The sequence below is a fragment of the Leucopleurus acutus genome (genome assembly GCF_964270905.1).
Source record: "Leucopleurus acutus genome assembly, chromosome: 17".
Lineage (NCBI taxonomy): Eukaryota > Metazoa > Chordata > Mammalia > Artiodactyla > Delphinidae > Leucopleurus > Leucopleurus acutus.
The window spans coordinates 73,525,891-73,546,700 of record NC_139159.1 but is presented as its reverse complement, the minus strand read 5'-3'; the positions used below and the strand labels follow the sequence as shown (position 1 = coordinate 73,546,700).

The 20,810-nt window shown below is 38.1% G+C and overlaps 1 protein-coding gene across 5 annotated transcripts in view; it reads left to right on the top strand.

The window, feature by feature from the left end:
- CYRIB (CYFIP related Rac1 interactor B) overlaps window positions 1-20,810 on the top strand; it is a 153,887-nt gene that overhangs the window by 130,511 nt on the left and 2,566 nt on the right. For all 5 annotated transcript variants that reach the window (XM_082858609.1, XM_082858612.1, XM_082858610.1 and 2 more), the window contains 7 exons: window positions 3,630-3,735; window positions 9,788-9,924; window positions 11,340-11,417; window positions 13,443-13,559; window positions 14,468-14,547; window positions 16,154-16,280; window positions 17,725-17,795. In XM_082858609.1, coding sequence (XP_082714735.1) covers window positions 3,630-3,735; window positions 9,788-9,924; window positions 11,340-11,417; window positions 13,443-13,559; window positions 14,468-14,547; window positions 16,154-16,280; window positions 17,725-17,795 — 716 coding nt within the window. The remainder of the gene's footprint in view (window positions 1-3,629; window positions 3,736-9,787; window positions 9,925-11,339; window positions 11,418-13,442; window positions 13,560-14,467; window positions 14,548-16,153; window positions 16,281-17,724; window positions 17,796-20,810) is intronic.

The window sequence follows — 20,810 nt, the reverse complement described above, 5'->3', positions numbered from 1 at the left end:
GTGTGGTCTCCCTCAGCTTTCTTCTCCCAAACCTCTGAGCTTATCCAGGTTTCCATCCATCTTTTTTTCTATTTCTTCTGTTTTTTTCGTTTTTGTTTTTTGTTTTTTTCAGAAGAAGCTGTCCCTACTTCTTACCAAGACTAACTTCTCTACCTTTGTTCTCCACCCTCCTCTGGAACTTTACTCTTTTAATTTCCTTCTCTTAATTACATTTTCTTTCTTTTTTCTTTTATTGACTCCTTCCCGGCGCATGTACACATATACGCAAGTGTCCTATACTACCCAAAGAAACTCCCTGGCCTCTGGACCTTATCTCTCTTTTTCTCATTACATTTCTTGAAGGCACAGCTCACACTTTGTTGCTTCATTTTTTCCTGCCCTTCTGTTTCTGTTATTCTTCTCTGTAACTAATAGTGCAGAGGTTTTCAAGGATTGATCTCTTGGGTTTACAGACCATATCGAACCTGATTCCTCTAATGACATTTGGAGTACTAGTAAAGGAAGAAATAAGTGCACACACCTGAAGACACTGAGTCACTAAGTGTTTTGGACTGAGGGGCCACAGGTTTGGGTGATTGACTGGATGTTTAATGTAAAGGAGAAGGAGGAGTTAAATGGTTCCATGGAGTCTAGTTTAGATTAGCAGTTGGTCGTATCATTAGCAGGGAAGTTACAGATAATGTGAATTCCATGTTTTACCTCTCCTGCACTGGACTGCTTGCCTGAATGTCTTACGTAGGTGCAGTTACTTGCCTTTGTTTTTGTCTGGAATATGCCCTTCTTTTTTTCTTTTCCTTCCTTCAAGTCCCAATAACCTTCTACTTCCCTGTACTCTTTTGCCACAGCACCTTGCACATGTGTTTTTTATGGTAGCCATCACTTTTTTTTAAACCATTGATATATGATGTCTGTATCTCCACTGCTGTACTGCTAGCTTGAGGAGGGTAAACTTGGTTTCTTACTTATTTTTGTGTTATCAGCACCTAGTATAGTGCTTAGTAAGCAGTTAGTAACTGTTGAAGAAATAAATGCAAGAGCTTTAGATTAATCTTGCCAATATTATTAGCTTGAGTAAAACCTTAATATTTCAGTAAATGAAGGCATGTAACCATTTCTGTGAATTTCAAGTTCCCTAAACATATAAAAGCTGAGTATATACCAAATACATAAAGAACAGATATAACTACCAAAACTGCCATAGGTCAATGTGAAGACTTAATTGACTTAGTAAAACAACCATTCTACCTATGAGAAAACACACAACAGAAAAATGTTCAGGTTTACAATAAATGCCCATCACTGTCAAGAAGTTTTACTGCATACAGTAATAAAGTATTAAAAGTTTAATATTGGTTGGTTTATGAAGAAACAGGTAGTCTTAATGCAAGTGGTATTGTAGAATGGTATCTTTTTGGAGGTCAGTTTGGCAAGGTATAAAATTAGATCTGTAAAATTATTTATACTGTTCTATCAGATACTTAATTTTAGAAAATATTCTCCAAAAGGCTATCATTCAAGAGGGAGGGAAATGTAAAAACCTTTATGGCCACCTTATTCATCGTAGAAAAAATGTAGAAGCAATTCATAGAGTCGTTTTGAGGATAAAGTTAGATAATCCATCAGCAAAGACGCATAGAAGCTGACACATAGAACATAGACTGAGAGTTTACTGTTATTACTGTGCTAATGATGTGGATTATATATGTATTTGTTTAAATCGTACTTTATTAAACATGACTCTAAAATTGAATAAAATGTGATTTAAGATATAATCTATTAAATAAACAAAGCTTACTCTCTAGAATAAACTACTAGAGAGGGAAATAAGAACTTTCCCTAATGTTTTGATGTATCCATAACAGTTTTAACATTTTTGAAAATGAAAGTTGTAATATTTGCTCCATGACAACCTCACCATTGACATTTTACTTAAGTGCTCTTTTTCATGTTGGGCTATGATGGGTGCTGTACCAGGAATGTTATCTAACATTAGTAAAACTGATCTGAGAGGAGAAAGAATCAGAATTATAAGGAGAACCATAAAATGTTGTCATAAAAGAGCAGACAGTGTCTTCAGTTCTAAATCCAGGCAAGGCAGGGCCAAGGAAATAGTTAACTCTATTCAGTTATGAAAATGGGTGACACTTGCTGGAGCACTTTAATATTATGAGAATGAGCCGATATTTAGAAAATCATTTTTAGATCCTTGCAAGAAAGGTTGGATAGACTTCTGAGGAGAAGAAAATAAATTTTAAAATTCTATCTATTTGCTTATTTCCCAAGTAATAAACAAATTTTTACTACTTGATATGAAACCATTGAGACTGGACTTGAGGCTAAAAGGATTTTTTCATATACATCAAGATAATATCACAGTCCCTTTGAAATAGTCACATTAATACAGTGTGAAATAAGGATTGTTACATGTTGTAATGTCTGGTTTTCTTTAACATTACAATATTTCTAGATAGTCATATAAGTGGGATTCATTTCAGACTCCTATTTGTTTATATAAAAAAACCAAGAAAATTTGAATACAATGGCAAGCTTATAAAGCAAATTGCTTAAACAATGTATAGCCCATTTATTTAGTTTGTAGCTAATTTATTTGAAGCATCTTCTAAATCTGTCTGGCTTCTGTTTTATTTTGCTGTCTTATTTTTTGGTTTTGTATGGATGGAGTCAGAGTACTAGTGTCTTGGGAGAATCTAAGTGTGCCATTTAGATTGCTGATATGTTACAAACAGGCGTTGGTTATGCGTTTCACCTTTCAGATGGCGTGTTTAGCTCATTTGAAGATGTTAGAGAAAGCAAACCAAGGTGTGGAAAAACGGTGAAGAAAGGCATCTGTAAGCAAAAGCAAGATGAAAGCAAGAAAATATATTTCTTTGGGAATAACCCTCTATATTTACAAATGATTGCCTGATGGCTTGGAAGACTGGGCAGAGAAAGAGCATATTCATGTTTATTTTAGAGTCTCTAGATTATGTTTTATTTTCTCCCCTTTCACATTTGAAACTAGTTTTTCACCTCACTCAGGAAAACCTAAAAAATCTTAGATTCCAGAATAGAGTTTTAGTTACAGGGAGGGGATAAGTGACAATTTCTGAATCACATTTTTCAGGCTGATTTAGGTTTTCAAGTGTTTGGTAACTTTTTAAAAACTAGTTTGGACCCTGGAATTTGAATTATTGAAAGTTCATTAGCCTTTTCCCAGATTGGGTCTTATTTCATTATTGCCTGCCTTTTTTGGTTTCCTTTTATTCTACGAAAATAATCCTTAAAACAGAATTTCTAAGAAAGCTTGTCTGTGATATTGGAAACATTTTGGTTTCTTTTTGTGGCTCTAAAAAGTATCAAGGCGTAATATACCTAACAAACATACATTGTGTCATTTTTTATTCCATCTCTCCATATCCATTGCAAGAATAACGAAGAATGTATTATAATAGGTTTAAAGTATCCATGGAGTTGAGAAGGCCACTCTCAGCATTTCTGGGTCCATTATTCTGAATTTCATGGACTATACCAGGGTTTCCTGTGTTTGCCAAAACCTATATTTTAATGTAAAAATAATACTGTTGTGATTTTTAAAAAATCTAACTATTTTTATTCTTTGGATTTTGAAGGCCATCCAGCATCCAGCAGATGAGAAGTTGCAAGAGAAGGCATGGGGTGCAGTTGTTCCACTAGTAGGCAAATTAAAGAAATTTTATGAGTTTTCTCAGAGGTTAGGTAAGTTGAAAGTTTTGTCATTATGACTTGCCTAGTGAGAAAGACAGTTACTGATACTGGAAGTTATTTACAGTATTTTATGTTCATACTGCTAAATTTATATGTTTCATAAGTAAAGCAGCTTGGTAGACTATGAGATTATAGCATAATCTTCCTATCATCCTGTTCAACCAGGTGTTCAATTTATTTAGACCATTTTCCTCAACAAATTTTAACTTCCATAAGGAAATTTCTGATTTTTTGCAGCTTAAAGGATCCTACTATGGGAAACAGCTTGGTAGAATTTCTCTCCAGCTCCATAGCACATCCTTTCCCATATGTGGGAACTAATTCAAGGTCTCCTGGGTTATTTAGATTTTTGTGTTCTTAAGATCATGGCTGATTATGATCGGTTCATGTACCTAAAGCTGTACGAGATGAGAAATAGGAAGCTAATGTTATATGCGAAGTTATCGAGGGAGTCATTAAGTAACAAGAATTCATGATCATCTGCTTCTGCCCTCACATGGGAACAATTATTCAGAGATCAGAATTGTGCCTTTAATACAGTGAATAAGCAAAATTGGAGTTCTTTTTCTTGGAGAAGGAGGAGGTAGAACAGGTAAGATTTAGCTCTCTAGCTGCTTGTGTAATTTGAAAGATGTAAACTTTGTGAAGTTGGGAGCATAGGGGAGGAGTGGTATAGATGTGTCAGAAATTTGAAACATTTCAGTTTAAGTTTTTGATACGTGTTTTTATATAGTTTTGCTTTTTGAATCATAAAAATGTGTTATATATTCTAAATGAGTACATACAATTTGATAAGGAAACCAGTACTGTAAGATAGAAGTCAACTGGCGGCTCATAAGCTAAATTTAGACCTGAAATACGGTTTGTTTGGCCCACATGGTTTTTAAAAATTCCTGATTAATTGCCAGGTTTTAAAATTGGTAATTATATGTGTTGTGTGTGTTTTAAGTCCGGTTGCTTTGGAAAAATCAATAGCTTAGCCAGCAGTTGAGCAATGGATCTGCCTCTCAATTGGCGAAGCTAAGTGGCAAACTGACTCTGTGTCCAGTAGTTAGGGCGTGTACTTTCTAGTTTGCAGTGGGTCTCTACTGCGTCCTGGTTTTTTATATCTTGCTCTCTTTATATTAGCTACTTGGCCATTTGTGTTTACAACCTCTGCTTCAAAGTTGAAGTTCTATTATTATTTTTTTTAATTTGAGCTTTTTATTTTTTAAATATTTATTTATTTATTTTTGGCTGCGTTGGGTTTTCGTTGCTGTGCAGGCTTTCTCTAGTTGTGGTGAGCCACAGCTACTCTTCATTTCGGTACGCGGGCTTCTCATTGCGGTGGTTTCTCTTGTTGCGGAGCACGAGATCTAGGCATGCGGGCTTCAGTAGTTGCCGCGTGCAGGCTCGGTAGTTGTGGCTCATGGGCTCTAGAGCGAGGGCTCAGTAGTTGTGGCACACGGGCTTAATTGCTCTGTGGCATATGGGATCTTCCCGGACCAGGGCTCGAACCCGTGTCCCCTGCATTGGCAGGCAGATTCTTAACCACTGTGCCAGCAGGGAAGTCCTGTGAAGTTCTGTTTTTTTTTTTAAAAAGCGCATATTTTTTAAAAAGTAAGAGAATTGCTGATTTTCCTTAGATGCAGTATACACTGTTAAATGCAAAGACAAATAATAGTTGAGATAGAAGTGTTTGTGTAAATTGTCCTTTTTTTTTGCGGGCCTCTCACTGTTGTGGCCTCTCCCGTTGCGGAGCACAGGCTCCGGACGCGCAGGCTCAGCGGCCATGGCTCACGGGCCCAGCCGCTCCGCGGCATGTGGGATCCTCCCGGACAGGGGCACGAACCCGTGTCCCCTGCATCGGCAGGCGGACTCTCAACCACTGCGCCACCAGCGAAGCCCTAAATTGTCCTTTTCTTACTAGAAATAAGAATTATAAATTATTTTCCTCGAGCATGACAGTCAGTTCTTTCAGTCAAGTATCTACGTAGTCTGTAGCTTTGTAACCTCAGAGAGCCTAGGTCTTTCCATTTTAGTTATCTTCACGACTTATTTAGGGTTTTGCTGTGCTGCTCGTTCCTAGACGCTTTCGAAGTTAAATGGCTTTAGATGCTGCTCAGGTCCTACTCAAGTTCATCTTGGTTTCTTAGCATTTGCCAGTAAAAAAAAAAAGAATAATTATAAAATAGACCAAACCCATCAGGCTTACGTATTTTCTCATATTTTAACTACTGGAATTACATCAGGTTAGTGTTGTGTGTTTCGGCACAGGTGCTGGGTTCCGTTTCAGCAGAGGATATAGTAACACAGGTAATAGCAGAAAGCTATCAGTTTTTTATTCTGTCATGTGGGAGCCTTGAACCTTCATTGTGTAGTCTAGGGCTTCTGTAAAGGTATGAACAAAGTACAAATTTAAGATCTGGTGGTTTACTCCTCATCTCTCGGCCAATAACCTGGTTTATAATGTTTCCAGTTTCCTTGCTGACAGGGTACATGTCTTTGCTTGCATGTGATAGGAACTCAATGTTGAATGAGTGAGCAAGTGATAGATAAATGAGTACGTACATCTGATATATCAAATATGTGTCGGATATTCAGGAGAAGCAATAATAATGGATTTTAGGCTTTCAAGGCATAATGGCCTGTGTTTGAATTCCTCTGTTTGCAGTTATTAGCTGTGTGGCCTTGGCTACATCATTTAAATTCTCTGAGCTTCAGTATCCTATCTGGACCTCCAGTCAGTTGAACCCTCTGCTTTAAGTCCACTTAACCTCTGTTGTCTCTTTTCTTCCTACCTCACTGTTGAGCCAGAGATGAGGATGAACACCACAAACAGCACACAGAATACCGCACAACTGTGAAGATGCTCATGGTCCTTCAGAATTCCAAGAAGGTTGCTTGGTTCAAGCACTACAGATAAACCATGGGGTGTACTCCAGAAGAGGGACCCTGATCCCTTGCTGGCTTGCATATTTATAGAGGGACAGGGAAGGGACCACTTGACTAATTTGGAAGGCACTGAGCTTTGCCAACATGGTTTAGCCTTGCTGGCACGGGAAACATCCTGTACTTGCTTGTTTCAATCTGAGGCCTTCCCAGTTGAGGCAGCTATCTGAGCGAAGGTTTTGTGGCCAGACAGTACATAAACTGCTTTGTGTCTCCTCAGTCTTCCTGTTCCAGGGGCTTATTGGGGCCACCTCCAGGGGTCATAGTGAGTGAGTCTGTCCAACGTGTTGACTCCTTTTCACTGGGCTAAATTTATCAAAATTTGTTCAAAAGGTTCTGAAGTGCCCACAATGGTGGTATTACCTCTTGGCTGTTTCAGATCCCCCGCACTCCACATCCTTTGGGTTCTCTTCTGGGGATTCAAAGACTGCTCTTTGATAGTGGATGGTTGGCAGTAGGTGTGAATATATGGCTCTTGTCTGTAAAGGAGCCTTCTCTTCCTAGTCATCCGTTGTTTCCCCTTCTGGATCTACTTTGTGGACTGATCTGTCATTATTTCTCCATTCAGTCTCTTCCTTGCAGCCTTCTTACATAGCTTTGGCTTCTGCACTGGTTTACCAGCTAATACTTTCCAGAATTTAGGGCTTAAGTAGTCCACTAATTTCCTCCTTGCCGTCTACCTTTTGTAAGAGTCATTAGCACATCATTTTGTTTCAGGAGCTTCATCAGAGAGACCAATCCCTACATCATCTGTTCTTTGACCTCCCTTTCTTTCTAACTCAGCCAGAGACCGGAGCCACCTTCTGAGATCCTCTGTCTCTGATTCCCCTCTTGTCGCAGGCACTGTAGTCTAGTAGGACTGTCTTGTATCAGCAGAGGGCCCCGGGCTGATCTAGCTGCTTCAAAGACAAGTAAGCAGCCTTATCATTTTGAGTTTCTCTTTCATGGCAGATGTGCCATTGAGGACTTAGCCGTTCACGGACAGAAGTTCTCCCCGGTCATTGGCCATCTCAGGTCAGCCATGACCTGACTCACCCCTCAGTGTGGGGCTGAGGAGTGTCTCCCATTCCCCAGAGCGGTGAGCACTGTAGATGCTGGACTTCGCCCTGAGGCTGGATCAAATCCAGGAAATGAGAATTTCTTTTTTCTTTAACAGCTTGTAACAGTATTGGTGTTTTTTGTTTTTGTTTTTAAAATGGTTTTTCCTGTTCTCACATCTCTCAAACTTTGTTTTCCACTTATATTAATGCTGACACATGAGATGAGTAGTGGGAGAAGTAAGCCATTTTTCAAAAGAGCCAAAAGTTTTTTCCTTTTAATTGATCCTCACATCCACTCTTGCACCTCTAGAAGCCATCCATACTCCCACAGTGTGTTCTCCACACTGCAGATGAAGTGGAGTTATTAAATGCTAATCTGATGATGTCACTACCCTGCTTAAATAGTTTCTCCAGGGACATTATGATGACATGGCCAGGGTGCTTATTAATATGGTCCTCGTGTTGTTTTAGTCTTAGGTTCCTCTCCTTCTTGCCTCTCCCTTCCCCTGTACTGGTTGTTGTAGGTTTCTCTACTGTGTCACGCTCTTCTCAGTTCAGGATCTGGCTCCCTGCCCTGTTGGCAAACCCCTGCTCATTCTTAGTGCACAGTCCAGTCTCAGCCCAGATGTCATGTATTCAGGGAGGTCTTTTCCTGAGTCTTGAACTAGGTAAGGTCCCGTTTTTATACCTTTCCACAGTGCCGTGCCCTTCTCCTTCCTAACACACATCCCAGCTCTAGTAAGTTTTCTCTCTTCTCTGTATAATTAGGCGCTGTGTGGGCCTAGGGCGTGTCCATCTTCATCTTTCCCCAGTGCCTGGCACATGTTAGACCATCAATACATTTTCTGACTTACATAAAGAGAAGGATAGTAGCTGACATTTGGAGTTACTGTGTGGATTACAAATAGTGTCTAGCTCAGTACCTGCCATATAATAGACATGTAAGGAGTACTTACTGTTGGTACTGATCAGTAAATTAATCTTTTATAAGGTTGCAGAAGGCTAGTTAGAATGTCGCTTTTTGTGAGAAACAGTTTATTATGGTGGAAAAAATAGGGCTGTGAAATCAGAAACACCTGGCATTTATGAGCTATATCCTTGGGGGTCTAACCTCTGAAACTCAGTATATCTATCTGTAATGCCGATGTCACAGTTGATGGTGAAAGTTAAATGACAGACTAGGTTAAATGCATAAGTATGAATGTTGGTTCATAATTGGGTCTTCATAAACGGTAGAGTTGGTATTTTTTAAGTGAAAGGTTGATGATCTGACATAAACTTGTTATCACTAATAAATATTTATTAATCTAACATTTATTCATAAACATCAGATGACCATCTAACTCTGTAAGCTCTTGTTTTCTCTGAATAGGATCTACCATTGTTTTCTGATTCTGTAATCTGTAACTGAAATAGTTTGATTTCTGTGATTTTTTTTGAAGTGCAAGCAGTATTTCCATTTTTAAATGGAATATAAAATAAACTGCTACGTCTGGCATTCCAAAAGTAGCAGTTGTTTCAAAGGAACGGTTTTATTTATATAATAAATTAGAATATTTATATTATGGTCCTGAGATACCAAGTTCTAAAACACTCAGAGAGCTAATTATTAAACCAAATATTTGGTTTCCTTTAGTAACTGAAAGAAAACAGTTTGTGTTTATAAATAAACAGTATATTCAAAGTATGTGAAGTTGGTAATTCATTCACACCCATGTACCGATTTGTCTCTGTGGCCACAGTCCCCTGAAGAAGTTACTGAGCTGTAGTAACAGTTACCATTTCATAAAAATCAACACAGTAGAATGTGAAAATAATATAAAATTTGTCCTTTGATCCTGGTATCTCATTCACATTCCACATGATTTTGAATTTGTGTTTACAGAAATTGAGTTAGTCACTTCAGGGTTTCTATTCTAGTAAACAGTATTCAGTTTGAGTGTTACGTTTAGAATCTGGCTTTTAAAGAGATCTTACTTTTATGGGAATTGAAGTCAAAACATTTAAAAATCGCTCACGTTTTAATAAACAAATATCAGGTACAAACAACATTTTAATCTTTTTTTCTTTAGAAGCAGCATTAAGAGGTCTTCTGGGAGCCTTGACAAGTACCCCGTATTCTCCTACCCAGCATCTAGAGCGAGAGCAGGCTCTTGCTAAACAGTTTGCAGAAATTCTTCATTTTACACTCCGGTTTGATGAACTCAAGGTAGGATTGTTCTGCTGGTCCTCATTGTTATGGAAATCAGGAGTCTTTCAAAGAGCACTAGGAGGAGATGCCTGGAGACCTTTTCAAAATGTGTTTAAATGCCTGCTGGTCCTTAGCAAAAATGCTGGATTTAACACTTACGCAGGCCTTTTGGTATATACATTGCAAACAGCAAATTACCCAATATTCAGTTTTCATTTTTTAATTTATTTTACTTACTTATTTTTTGGCTGCACTGTGTCTTCATAGCTGCGCACAGGCTTTCTCTAGTTGCGGCGAGCAGGGGCTATTCATTGTGATGCGCGGGCTTCTCATTGCGGTGGCTTCTCTTGTTGTGGAGCACAGGCTCTAGGCACGTGGGCTTCATTAGTTGTGGCTCGCGGGCTCACTAGTTACGGCTCACAGGCTCTAGAACACAGGCTCAGTAGTTGTGGCACACGGGCTTAGTTGCTCCGCAGCATGTGGGATCTTCCTGGACCAGGGATTGAACCCGTGTCCCCTGCATTGGCAGGCGGATTCTTAACCACTGGACCACCAGGGAAGTCCATCAGTTTTCATTTAATTTCATTTTAAAAATCATCTCTGAAACAACAATATTGGCTTTTTCTAATATATTTTTTCTGCTCATCCCCACTTTTTTCAACATTCTTCTATATAAAAATGTTAAGATACTTTCTCTTTCTCTCACCCATCTCCCTCCCTCTCTCTTTCTCACCACCCTCCTTCCATCTACCTACCTACCTACCTACCTATAAATGTCCTTTATGCTGGAAAGAGTGAGAGTGTAAAGAAAGAAGCACTAAATTCCGTATCAGGAGACCTTAGTTCCACTTTAGGCTCTGGCACAGTAACCAATTAGGAAGCAGGTCCTTTGACTTTTCAGCGCCTCAGGTATCTTGTCTAGAAAGTGGAAGAGCTGGATTCCTAACTGCAGCTTTTTATCAACAGTGTATCATAGACAATTATTCTCTTTTATTAATACTTTGAGCACAAATGATTTGTATATTAAGTTTTAGTCTGTTTGAAGATTGCCCTGTTGACCATATATATAGTTTATTGTAATAACCCAAAATAAGTGCCTACACATTCCATTTTGTTTTTGTTTATTTGGTAATATCATTTTTGGTAAACAGACTTTTAGTATATTACCTGAAATTAATGAAAAGAAAGAAAGAAAGTATACTGACTGACTGAAAAACAGTGTGCATGGTCTTCTATGTTCAGTAGTGACTGAATACGGTGTTATGTAACTTAAGTGCAGATAGTCATATTGGATGATAATGGTTTTAGTTCTTAAGATGATATTACAAATTAGGGAATGTTACTTAACTAATTATAACTAGTAGATCTTTCGCTTAATTTGTGTACTATATTTAGTAAATAATACCTTTTTCTTTCATAAATATCTTCTTTAGATGACAAATCCTGCCATACAGAATGATTTCAGCTATTATAGAAGAACATTGAGTCGTATGAGGATTAATAATGTTCCAGTAAGTTAATGCTTTGAATTACAGGGTGGTAATAATAATTCAGCTCTCAATTTGTTCAGTTTAATCTTTTGCTCATGCATTCATTCATTCAGGTAAAGCTAAAGCTAGTAGTAAAGTTAGTAATTATGGGCATCCACAGCTGTGGGAAGAAAGAGCAAAATGTAGCAAACCATATTGTTTTTACCTATTTTTCCACCCAGGCCCTGATTCCATAACTAATCCAGTAAAATTGCTTTTTGCCTATATAACGTTGATACTTAAAAATTTCTCTTTGTATTCTCATTTTAACTGCACAAAAATTGTGTGATTTAGTGGTTATGAATTATTTGTCCCCATATTCTTAGAATGGAAGAGTCCTGGGGAGAAATTGACCAGGGACAGAGAAATACTAACACTGGCAGGACGGGAAAGTGAGGTCCTGGACGTCGAGCATGTCCGTGTCTGACATGGCTGTGTGAGAAATGGCTTCTGTGCCTGTTGCTTGGCTAGCATAGCATCTCTTCTGGTTTGTTAGCATCTTGACTTCTCCTCATTTTAAGCTGTTTAGTACCCTTTTCTCCAGGATGTCAAATGCCATAAGTAAAACCTTAAATATGAAGAAAATACTATCTTTTTCTCTAGATATTTTGAGGACCTATCAATATATTGTGCTAATTGGTATGAAAAATAGAAAATTCCTAGGGTCAGGCCTGGCCTCAAGTAGATAGTTTAATAAAGAAATACTATATAAGATTGTAAGGAGTGATAAGTGGCATAAGAGGTTAAAGGAAAAAACAACCAAAGGAGACCATTGAATAAATATTTTATGAAGTAGTTGCTCTAAGACAGGCCTGGATTGGAAGAAAGATTTCTTTTCCATGAAGCCTCTGGTATATGCATTAGTTTAGTTTTGCATAGCCTGGTTTCTTCTGTGAGGCTGACCTTATCATCTGTCTTTTTCATACTCACCATGTAAAATAAAATAAAATAAAATCACCCAATCCTCTATTATAGCCATCCTGCCATGTATCAAGGGCAAAGGCATTGAAATCATCTTTGTACTGTCTTTTGCTCTCAATAATTATAGGTAAATCCAGTCGTTGTCAAGTGACATCTCTCTCACATCTCTTCACTGCCCCCCTTTCCATCTCTTTGTACTTCTATCCCAGTTGAGAGCCTAATACCCACTTTCTTTTTGGCAACCATTCTATAATAGCTGTAGAACGTATTTTCTGACATACAGTCTCTTTTTGGTACAATCTGCCCACTATCATTAGTTAAATTTATTTAGAAGATTGACTGAATTGTTATTCCTTTCTTTTGACACTGTAAGTGGCTCCCCATTACATATAGAAGAAAAATATGACCTTAAGCTAGGATTTCACTTAAGCTAGGATTTAGTCCTACCCCAGCTTTGCTTTCCAGCCCTTCTTTCAGTAGTTGCTGTCCCTTATTACACTGACTACATTGACTTACACTCTACCAAGCATTTGAAAGCATGCTCTTCCGCCTGACTGGTTGGAATACCTTGTGTGCCTGCCCATCATCACCTACAAAAAAACTCTTCCATGAGTCCAGTTTAGTTTCTTCCACTCTAACTTAGTCTTCCCCTCCCCGCCTCTTTCATCCCTTGTCTCTTAGCATGTTATTGTGGCTGCTGTGTGGGTACTTATGTGCTCCTAATAGAGGCAGGTACGATGTCCTAGGCATCGTTCCATCCTCCATAGCATTTAGGATGATCCCTTGTATACAGTAGGCAGCCCATCAATTCAGAAATTCAGCCCATTAATTCAGAAAGAATTAATTGCTTAATATCATTTAAAATATTTTTTTTAAAGTTAATCTTTTTTAAAATGGCTTAATATTATTTTTAATCTTTTTATTTTTAAAGAGTATTTAAGTATTGTGTGCATTTGAGGGTCTAAAATATAAGAGTATTTATTAGATTAATTTAACAAGCATTAGATGGGCACCCTGCCTAGGCTCTTTTATAATATTATTTAATAACTTATGAACTGATATCAAGTGTCTTTATTTTCCACACAGGCAGAAGGAGAAAATGAAGTAAATAATGAATTGGCAAATCGAATGTCTTTGTTTTATGCTGAGGCAACCCCAATGCTGAAAACCTTAAGTGATGCCACAACAAAATTTGTATCAGAGGTAAGCATTGTTACTCTTCTGCCTGTCTGAAGATAGGATGATCTGAGCGAGATCATGACTTTAAAGACCATCTAAGCTGATAGACTGAGATGCAGTTTGTGCATGGGGTCTGGTCCTCTTCCCTGAGGCCCATGTGTGCACATCTACCGCCTGTTTGCAGTCGCCCTTTGGATGTATAAGCCACACCTCAGTAGTACCATGACCAAACCGAAGTCTTGATTGTTTTTCCCAATCCCGCCTTTTCTCCAGTTTTCCCTATCTCAACTAACAGTAACACTGTGCAAGCAGATAACTTAAGGATTATCATCCTGAATTGCTTCCTTTATCTCACCCCCTACATCCACTCCATCAGGCAAGGCAGTCTTATTGGCTCTTCTTACAAGATATACCCTGAATCTGAAAATTTAACCCTTTGCTACCTCTAGCTCCCTCTCCAGATCAGCGCACCACTTTTCACTTGCGTTTCTGCATTCCTGCTCTGACTGTTCTTACTTCTTCCGCTCTTGACCCACTGCAGTCCTTTCTCCAAAGAGCAGCCAAGTAATCTTCTTAAGACGTAAACCACATTCCCTTCCTCTGCTTAAAATGTTTCCAGTGACTTCCCAGTACTTGTAGCATCAGATCCAAGTACCTTGTGGCTATGAGGCCTTGTCTGCGTATTGTGGTTGTTTGCACTCAGCTCTAGAATGTAAGGGCTTCTTGGGAGAAAGGAGGCTTTTAGCTGTTTTGCTCATAGCTGTATCCTCAGAGCTTAGAACAGTACCTAGAATCTAGTGCATTTTTTAACAAAATTAAGAGTAGGGACCAAATTTTAAAGTTGCTAATTTTTCATGTTTTGCTAGATTTTAAATTTTTCTTGAGTAATAACTGTCACTCTTACTTTTTTTGTTCTCCATACACTTTTACAGAATAAAAATTTACCAATAGAAAATACCACAGATTGTCTAAGCACCATGGCTAGTGTGTGCAGAGTCATGCTTGAAACACCGTGAGTATTCACTGATCTTTTTCACTTGAACAGTCCTGTTGAAATGATTGTCCAGATGTGAATAAGTTGTATTTGGAAGGTGGAAATTAAGTATATCCCAAGTATGTAATGCTAACATATGAACAAAACTAAAATAATTTGACAGCTTAATGTAAGTTCTAGTTAAACATATAAAGTACATTTGATTTTCAGGTGTGTCAGACCAGTCAGACTCTTCAGAATAGGGATTTTTTGGTGCTTTTTTGGGAGTAGGGGAAGAGCTTAAAAGCGCGTCTGGTTATGCCTCTCATAAACATTATCGTTCCCTTTTTTCCTAGAGGGCTAGAGTTGTTCTACTTATCCCTTTCTCCCAATATTAGGTCTCAGTCTTCTTTTTTTTTTTAAACCCAACACTCACCTAAATTCTCTTCTGGGTTTCTCCTCTCTCTCAAGCCATTTGTAACATGTACCACAGTGTTTTCTGTCTGGATTTTCCTGTCAGCAGGCAGAAAGAATTCCTCCTGTGTTCCTGAATAATACATGGTTTTACGAGATAACTTTAGTTTTTGTGGAGCTTTTTATTTTCCAAAGCACTATTATATACTCATCTTATTGGAAAACTTTATGAAGTAAGAGGGCAGCTGCTAATCATCATATTATCATCACTCTCATTTAGGGGAGTAAGGTCCTGGGAAATGAAGGGACGGATGCACAGGAGCTGACCTCACGCATGTGCTTGGATGTCTCCATTCTGCTTCTGGACTCTTTCTGCTATGCCATGCTGCCTTTTATGTAGACAAAAGTGCTATTTCCTTTTTCCCATTTGAGAGAAGAATATAATTGAATCTTAGGAAATTAAAATCCAGTAAACACAATAATGTGTTTATATCAGCTTAGCCCCTAAATAGCAAATGTACTTTCTCTGTTAAGCTAGTGGCTTTTTCATCATATTGCTGGTGACAGCCTTTCAGAGCACCCATCCCCGAACTTTTACTTAGGGCCACTTTTTTAAAAAAAATAAATTATTTAAATTTTTATTTGTTTTTGGCTGCGTTGGGTCTTCATTACTGTGCACGGGCTTTTCTCTAGTTATGGCGAGCGGGGGCTACTCTTCGTCACAATGCGCGGGCTTCTCATTGCAGTGGCTTCACTTGTTGCAGAACACTGGCTCAAGGCGTGCAGGCTTCAGTAGTTGCAGCACGTGGGCTCAGTAGTTGTGGCTCGAGGGCTCTAGAGCGCAAGCTCAGTAGTTGTAGCACATGGGCTTAGTTGCTCCACGGCATGTGGGATCTTCCCGGACCAGGGATCAAACCCGTGTCCCCTGCATTGGCAGGCGGATTCTCAACCACTATGCCACCAGGGAAGTCCCTGGGCCACTTTTGATTTCTCTAAAATTGTCTCATCTCTGCTAAGCAGAAGGGGTAATATACCAACGTGCATATAGAGACCAGAATATGTAAGTGATAACTGCTCCACCCCCATCATTTCTCTGGGAATCTCATTGCAGAGAAGGTGGGGCTATAAGCTTAGCGTCCCTTTTAGATATCAATAGAATACAACTTTGAGCATCAGTCAGCTCATGAGTTTGTGATGTGCCTCATCCATCCATATCTTTTCTATCCTCCAGGGAATACAGAAGCAGATTTACAAATGAAGAAACAGTGTCATTCTGCTTGAGGGTAATGGTAGGCGTCATAATACTCTATGACCACGTACATCCAGTGGGAGCATTTGCCAAAACTTCAAAAATTGATGTAAGTTATATTTCTTTTATATAATAACCAATAATTTCCGTAAGTGGAAACCATAGGTTTTTATTTAAAGAGCTGGCAAGCTGCACTCTGTCACAGAATTTATTTTTATAGTTTGTGATAATAGTGGATTTTGGTTTCCTCTCTCTTGCGGTATTTCTTATAGCCTATATAGAGATGGAATAGAATGAATGAAGGATAACTGTACTGTCTTTTAAAGTATCTCCTCAGTACTGATAAGTGATACTTCTGCATATTTGGCAATATATGTAAATAAATAATCAGACAATTTTTTTTTAATTGTATCCTTTCATTCCTTTGGCCAAAGCCCATTTTAAATGATTTACTTACAAATGTATATTAAAAGCCAGTCGAGGTGCCTCAGTGCAAAAAGTTGAGGACTGCATCTTTCCCTCCTCCTCCCAGTCATAGCGCTTTGTGGCTGTAGCCTGGGCTTCTCTGCTTCGTAAGTTCTCTCCTCGCTCTCACACCTGGTTCATAAAAGTTATAGCCTGTAGTTTACTGAGAGTTGTCTTCCAGTTACCCTTTGACAGCTGGCTTCAGGCTCTTTGCATTTCACGTGTAGACTACTGATGACTAGGCAGTCTTCTTGCCTTCGCTCATATCTATTCTATGTCAAGAGAACTAAGTCAACATTTATTGAGTGATTACTGTGTCCCAGGAATTTTAACATTTGTTCTCTCATTTAACTCTGAAAATACTCTTAGGATATAGGTGCTATTTTCCCTGTACTAGCAGAGAAGTAAAGTTTAGAGAGGTTTGTAATATAATTGCTAGTGAATGGTACATGGATTCCAAACCCACATCTCCATGGCTTCCAAAGCCTGTGGTATTTCTGCTGTGTTATGCTTTTTCACGAAAATCAGGCTCATCTTCCTTACAGGTCATTTTCATTGAGTTGTTCCCTTTCAAAACAGCCTGTAATGAGTCCCTGCCATCCCTGTCAGTTCCAAATGAGTCCTTCTGCCTTTCGAGGCCCTCTGTAAACTCCCCTGTGTGAGTCATCTCGGCCCTGCAAAATATTGTCCTCTGCATGTGATGAACTTTATTACTTTTGTCATGGGGTTCGTCTACCTGGAAGGTGTCTTTTTTCCTTACAAGTGTGTCCATTCTGTCCTTTAAAAGGCTACTCAACGCCTTTTCCAGGAAGTCCTCCCTTTAGTAAACCCTTAGTTTTCCCATCAGTGTGGGTGGTGTTTCAGTTTGTCTGATTTGATTCCCAAAAAGTTTTGTTTGATTGACAAACTGAAAATAACACTTAGGTAGATTTTTTCCCCCTATTCTAAGAATAATTATTTTGACATTTCTAGTGTGTACTTTCTCATGAGTGCATAGTTATGGAGCTGGTTTAAGTATTAACTATTTTGAGAATGAATGTTAGATGAAAAATCGATGTTTTACCTTTTCCGTTTCCTTTTCTACTTAGATGAAAGGTTGTATCAAAGTTCTTAAGGACCAGCCTCCTAATAGTGTAGAAGGTCTTCTCAATGCTCTCAGGTGTGTATACATGTAAAGGTATATATGTATAGAACAAATGTATTAAGAAAATGCTTCAAAATATGAATAACACATGAATATAAATGTTAGAAATGTGAAGATCTCATTTTGCTTATTGGTAATCTTACTTTCAGATATTGGTAACAATATTTTTATAATAAGTGTGTGTGTGTGTGTGTGTGTGTGTGTGTGTGTGTAAATGAAAATAGCAGCTTCATTTCTTTGCTAAAGAGTTTGGCTTTCACTTTTTGCCCCCCTTGAAGCGAGGATTGCATATTTTTTGTTTTTTAATGAAAATAATTGTAAATAAAATTCAGAAAACAGGAAAATTTAAAGAAAAAGAAGGAAATAATGAAACCTCACTATTTTGAAATAAACCACTATTAACATTTTGGTATATATCCTTCCAGAGTTTTTCTTTTTTAAGCACTTGTATATAGTCATAGCTTTATATAATAGTTATCTTTTTACAAAATAATACCATACAATCTGTTTAATAACTGACTCTTTTCCCTTAATATAGTATAATTACATTGCTATGTTCATAATACAGATCTCTATTATTTTTGTGCATTTCTTATAATATGTCTTACAATGAAAATAAAGTAGTCATTATTTGATGTCTTCTCAGCTTAGACTTACTTGATTTAGTTACTGAAGCTCCTAAGAGTCCTGTAATATTTTTAAATGAAAATGTCAGCACATTATAATATCTTGACTACAGATATTTAATTGGTAGTATAACTTCCTTAACATAAAAAGATGATTTGCTTGTTATTTGATTAGTTTGTGTTTGAACACAAAAATTATACGAATGCAGAAATATTCATTTAGTGACTTTTTGAGGTCATAGGCCATCTTTGCTTTTCACTGCAGTGCATTGTAGTTCACATAATAGAATAAAATGATTTCCAACTTAGTATTATATTCCCCACATATTTTGTGAGGAAAACAGATTGTTATTCCTTTTGGATACTTCGTCACCTGGTAAGTCATAAAGCAAAATCTAGGATGTGTATTTCAGCTGAGTGGAACCATGAAATTATTTTATTAAGATGATGATGAGTATTCTACAAGCAGTGACTGCTGAATAAAGGAGATGTATTCTAAGTGAACACCAAACGCTTAAGGAACGAATATAACAACAACAACAAAATTCTTATAATGTCAAATTATTTCAACCGTAAGCCTATCAAAAACCTTAAGTTTTTACTCTGGAGATTTCTCATTGGTTTTACCAATATTTATGGTTGTGTGAATCTTTCCTGCTGGGTCCCTTTCTGAGGACTCCCTGTGTCCCAGTCAGCCTGATTTTTCTCCCAGGTTTCTGATTGGTTAGACTCTTCCAAAGCCAGCAAGTGACAGGACATTTTTTAAAAGTAAGAGGTAATAGAGGTCTAAGAGGTTTTAGTGTTACATATTTCTTTACCCTGAAGGGACTGTGCTTCAAACATTAATTTAAAAACTCAGAGTTTACTTTTATTTTTCAAAGTGTAAAAGTACTTTGGTGTAAGGCAAAGGAGGGCAGTGGCGGTGAGTGAAAGGGTGCTGAAGTCTGCCACACAGCGATCTGTGTCTGAGGGAAAGAGGAGGAGAAGCACCACTGAGGCGAGAGCCACCTGTCAGTTTTCAGTTTTCTTTCCAAACGTATAATGGAAATCAGAAAAGAAAAGGTTGTTGCAGAGAGAACTCTTGAACTGTTTTTATTCATAGTGAAACACATATTCTGTGTCTGGTTCTTAATTTTCACCTGGGAGGTTTTGTAAAGTTTATCAGTATACTTGTTGCTATGTAGTAGTGGTTATAATTAGTATCATTTTTATGTCACTGTACATTTACAATGCAATTTCATGTCTGTGGCTTTATTGAATCTTTACCACAGCTTAGTGAGGTAGGTGGTGGGCATGGGGTGTTGGGGGTATCTGCATCATGCAGTAGTTACCTTAAGCTCTTGAGAGGCTTAAAGATTATATAGCTAATAATAAGCATTGGAATCTATTTTCAAATTCAGGATTTTATTCTTGAAATCCCATATATTTGATGCTACATCATTGAGCCTTAGGTGTACCATGAGACTGAACTTCAGTGTACTTTGGAATTATCTGGATGGAAAGGGACATGCAGATTCCCAGGTTACCACCTCCATAAAGTCCCTTCATTACGTCTGGGGTGGGGCTGAGGCACCTCATTTGATAAACACCCTGTCTGTTGTAGATAATGCTGAAACTTTGAGAAACACTGCTCAGACTAAACCAACCTAACGCTTAATATGCTTCACTCAGAGCAAAGAAGATACTGTTAAGAAAGCATTTTGGAATTCCCAAAGTGCTGTGCAAGTGCTGTTAGTTCTGCCTCTACAAAATGGAACACTTTTTTGCTGCATTATTTTCTTTTAGTGAAGAGCTTATTTATTAGAGATGCTCACTCCATCATTTTCCTCAGAGCCAAGTTTCAAATAGGAGTGTAGTTGCATATATATACACGTTGCCTATTTTGGGTGCTTTTCTGTGGTAATGATACAGTTCCCACCAGCTTATACTATGTGCTTAAGAGAAAGCAATGAGCCATGTCTGCATTTTACAGGTGGGGAAATGGAACCAAGTGCCTTTGATTAAAAAAGAGACAGAAAATGAAAGCTAGAGCTGGGAGTTAGGTTCAGTGCTAGATAATTGCCTTCTTCATTAAGTTTAAAAAGAAAGGTAAATAATAGTTGCTTTTCTTCAGTAGAAAAGTCATATGCACTTGGAAAAGGACTTCGTGTTTATGCATAAAGTAAAATAATACCATACGTGTTCATACATTATTTTCATTTATGTTAGATGCCATTGGCCTTTTCTTGATAGGAGTGTGATGATGATGCGACATGCCTCTGGGTTGGCTCTGTCCAGGAGGCTCTGAGAACTGCTGAAGCTTGTGATCACATCCCTCGGGGGGAGCGAGAGCTCATATCTGGGTAGAGAGGAAGGCGCTCAGCACTCCTGCACGGGCACAGTCCACTGCTGAGTAGTCATGCTT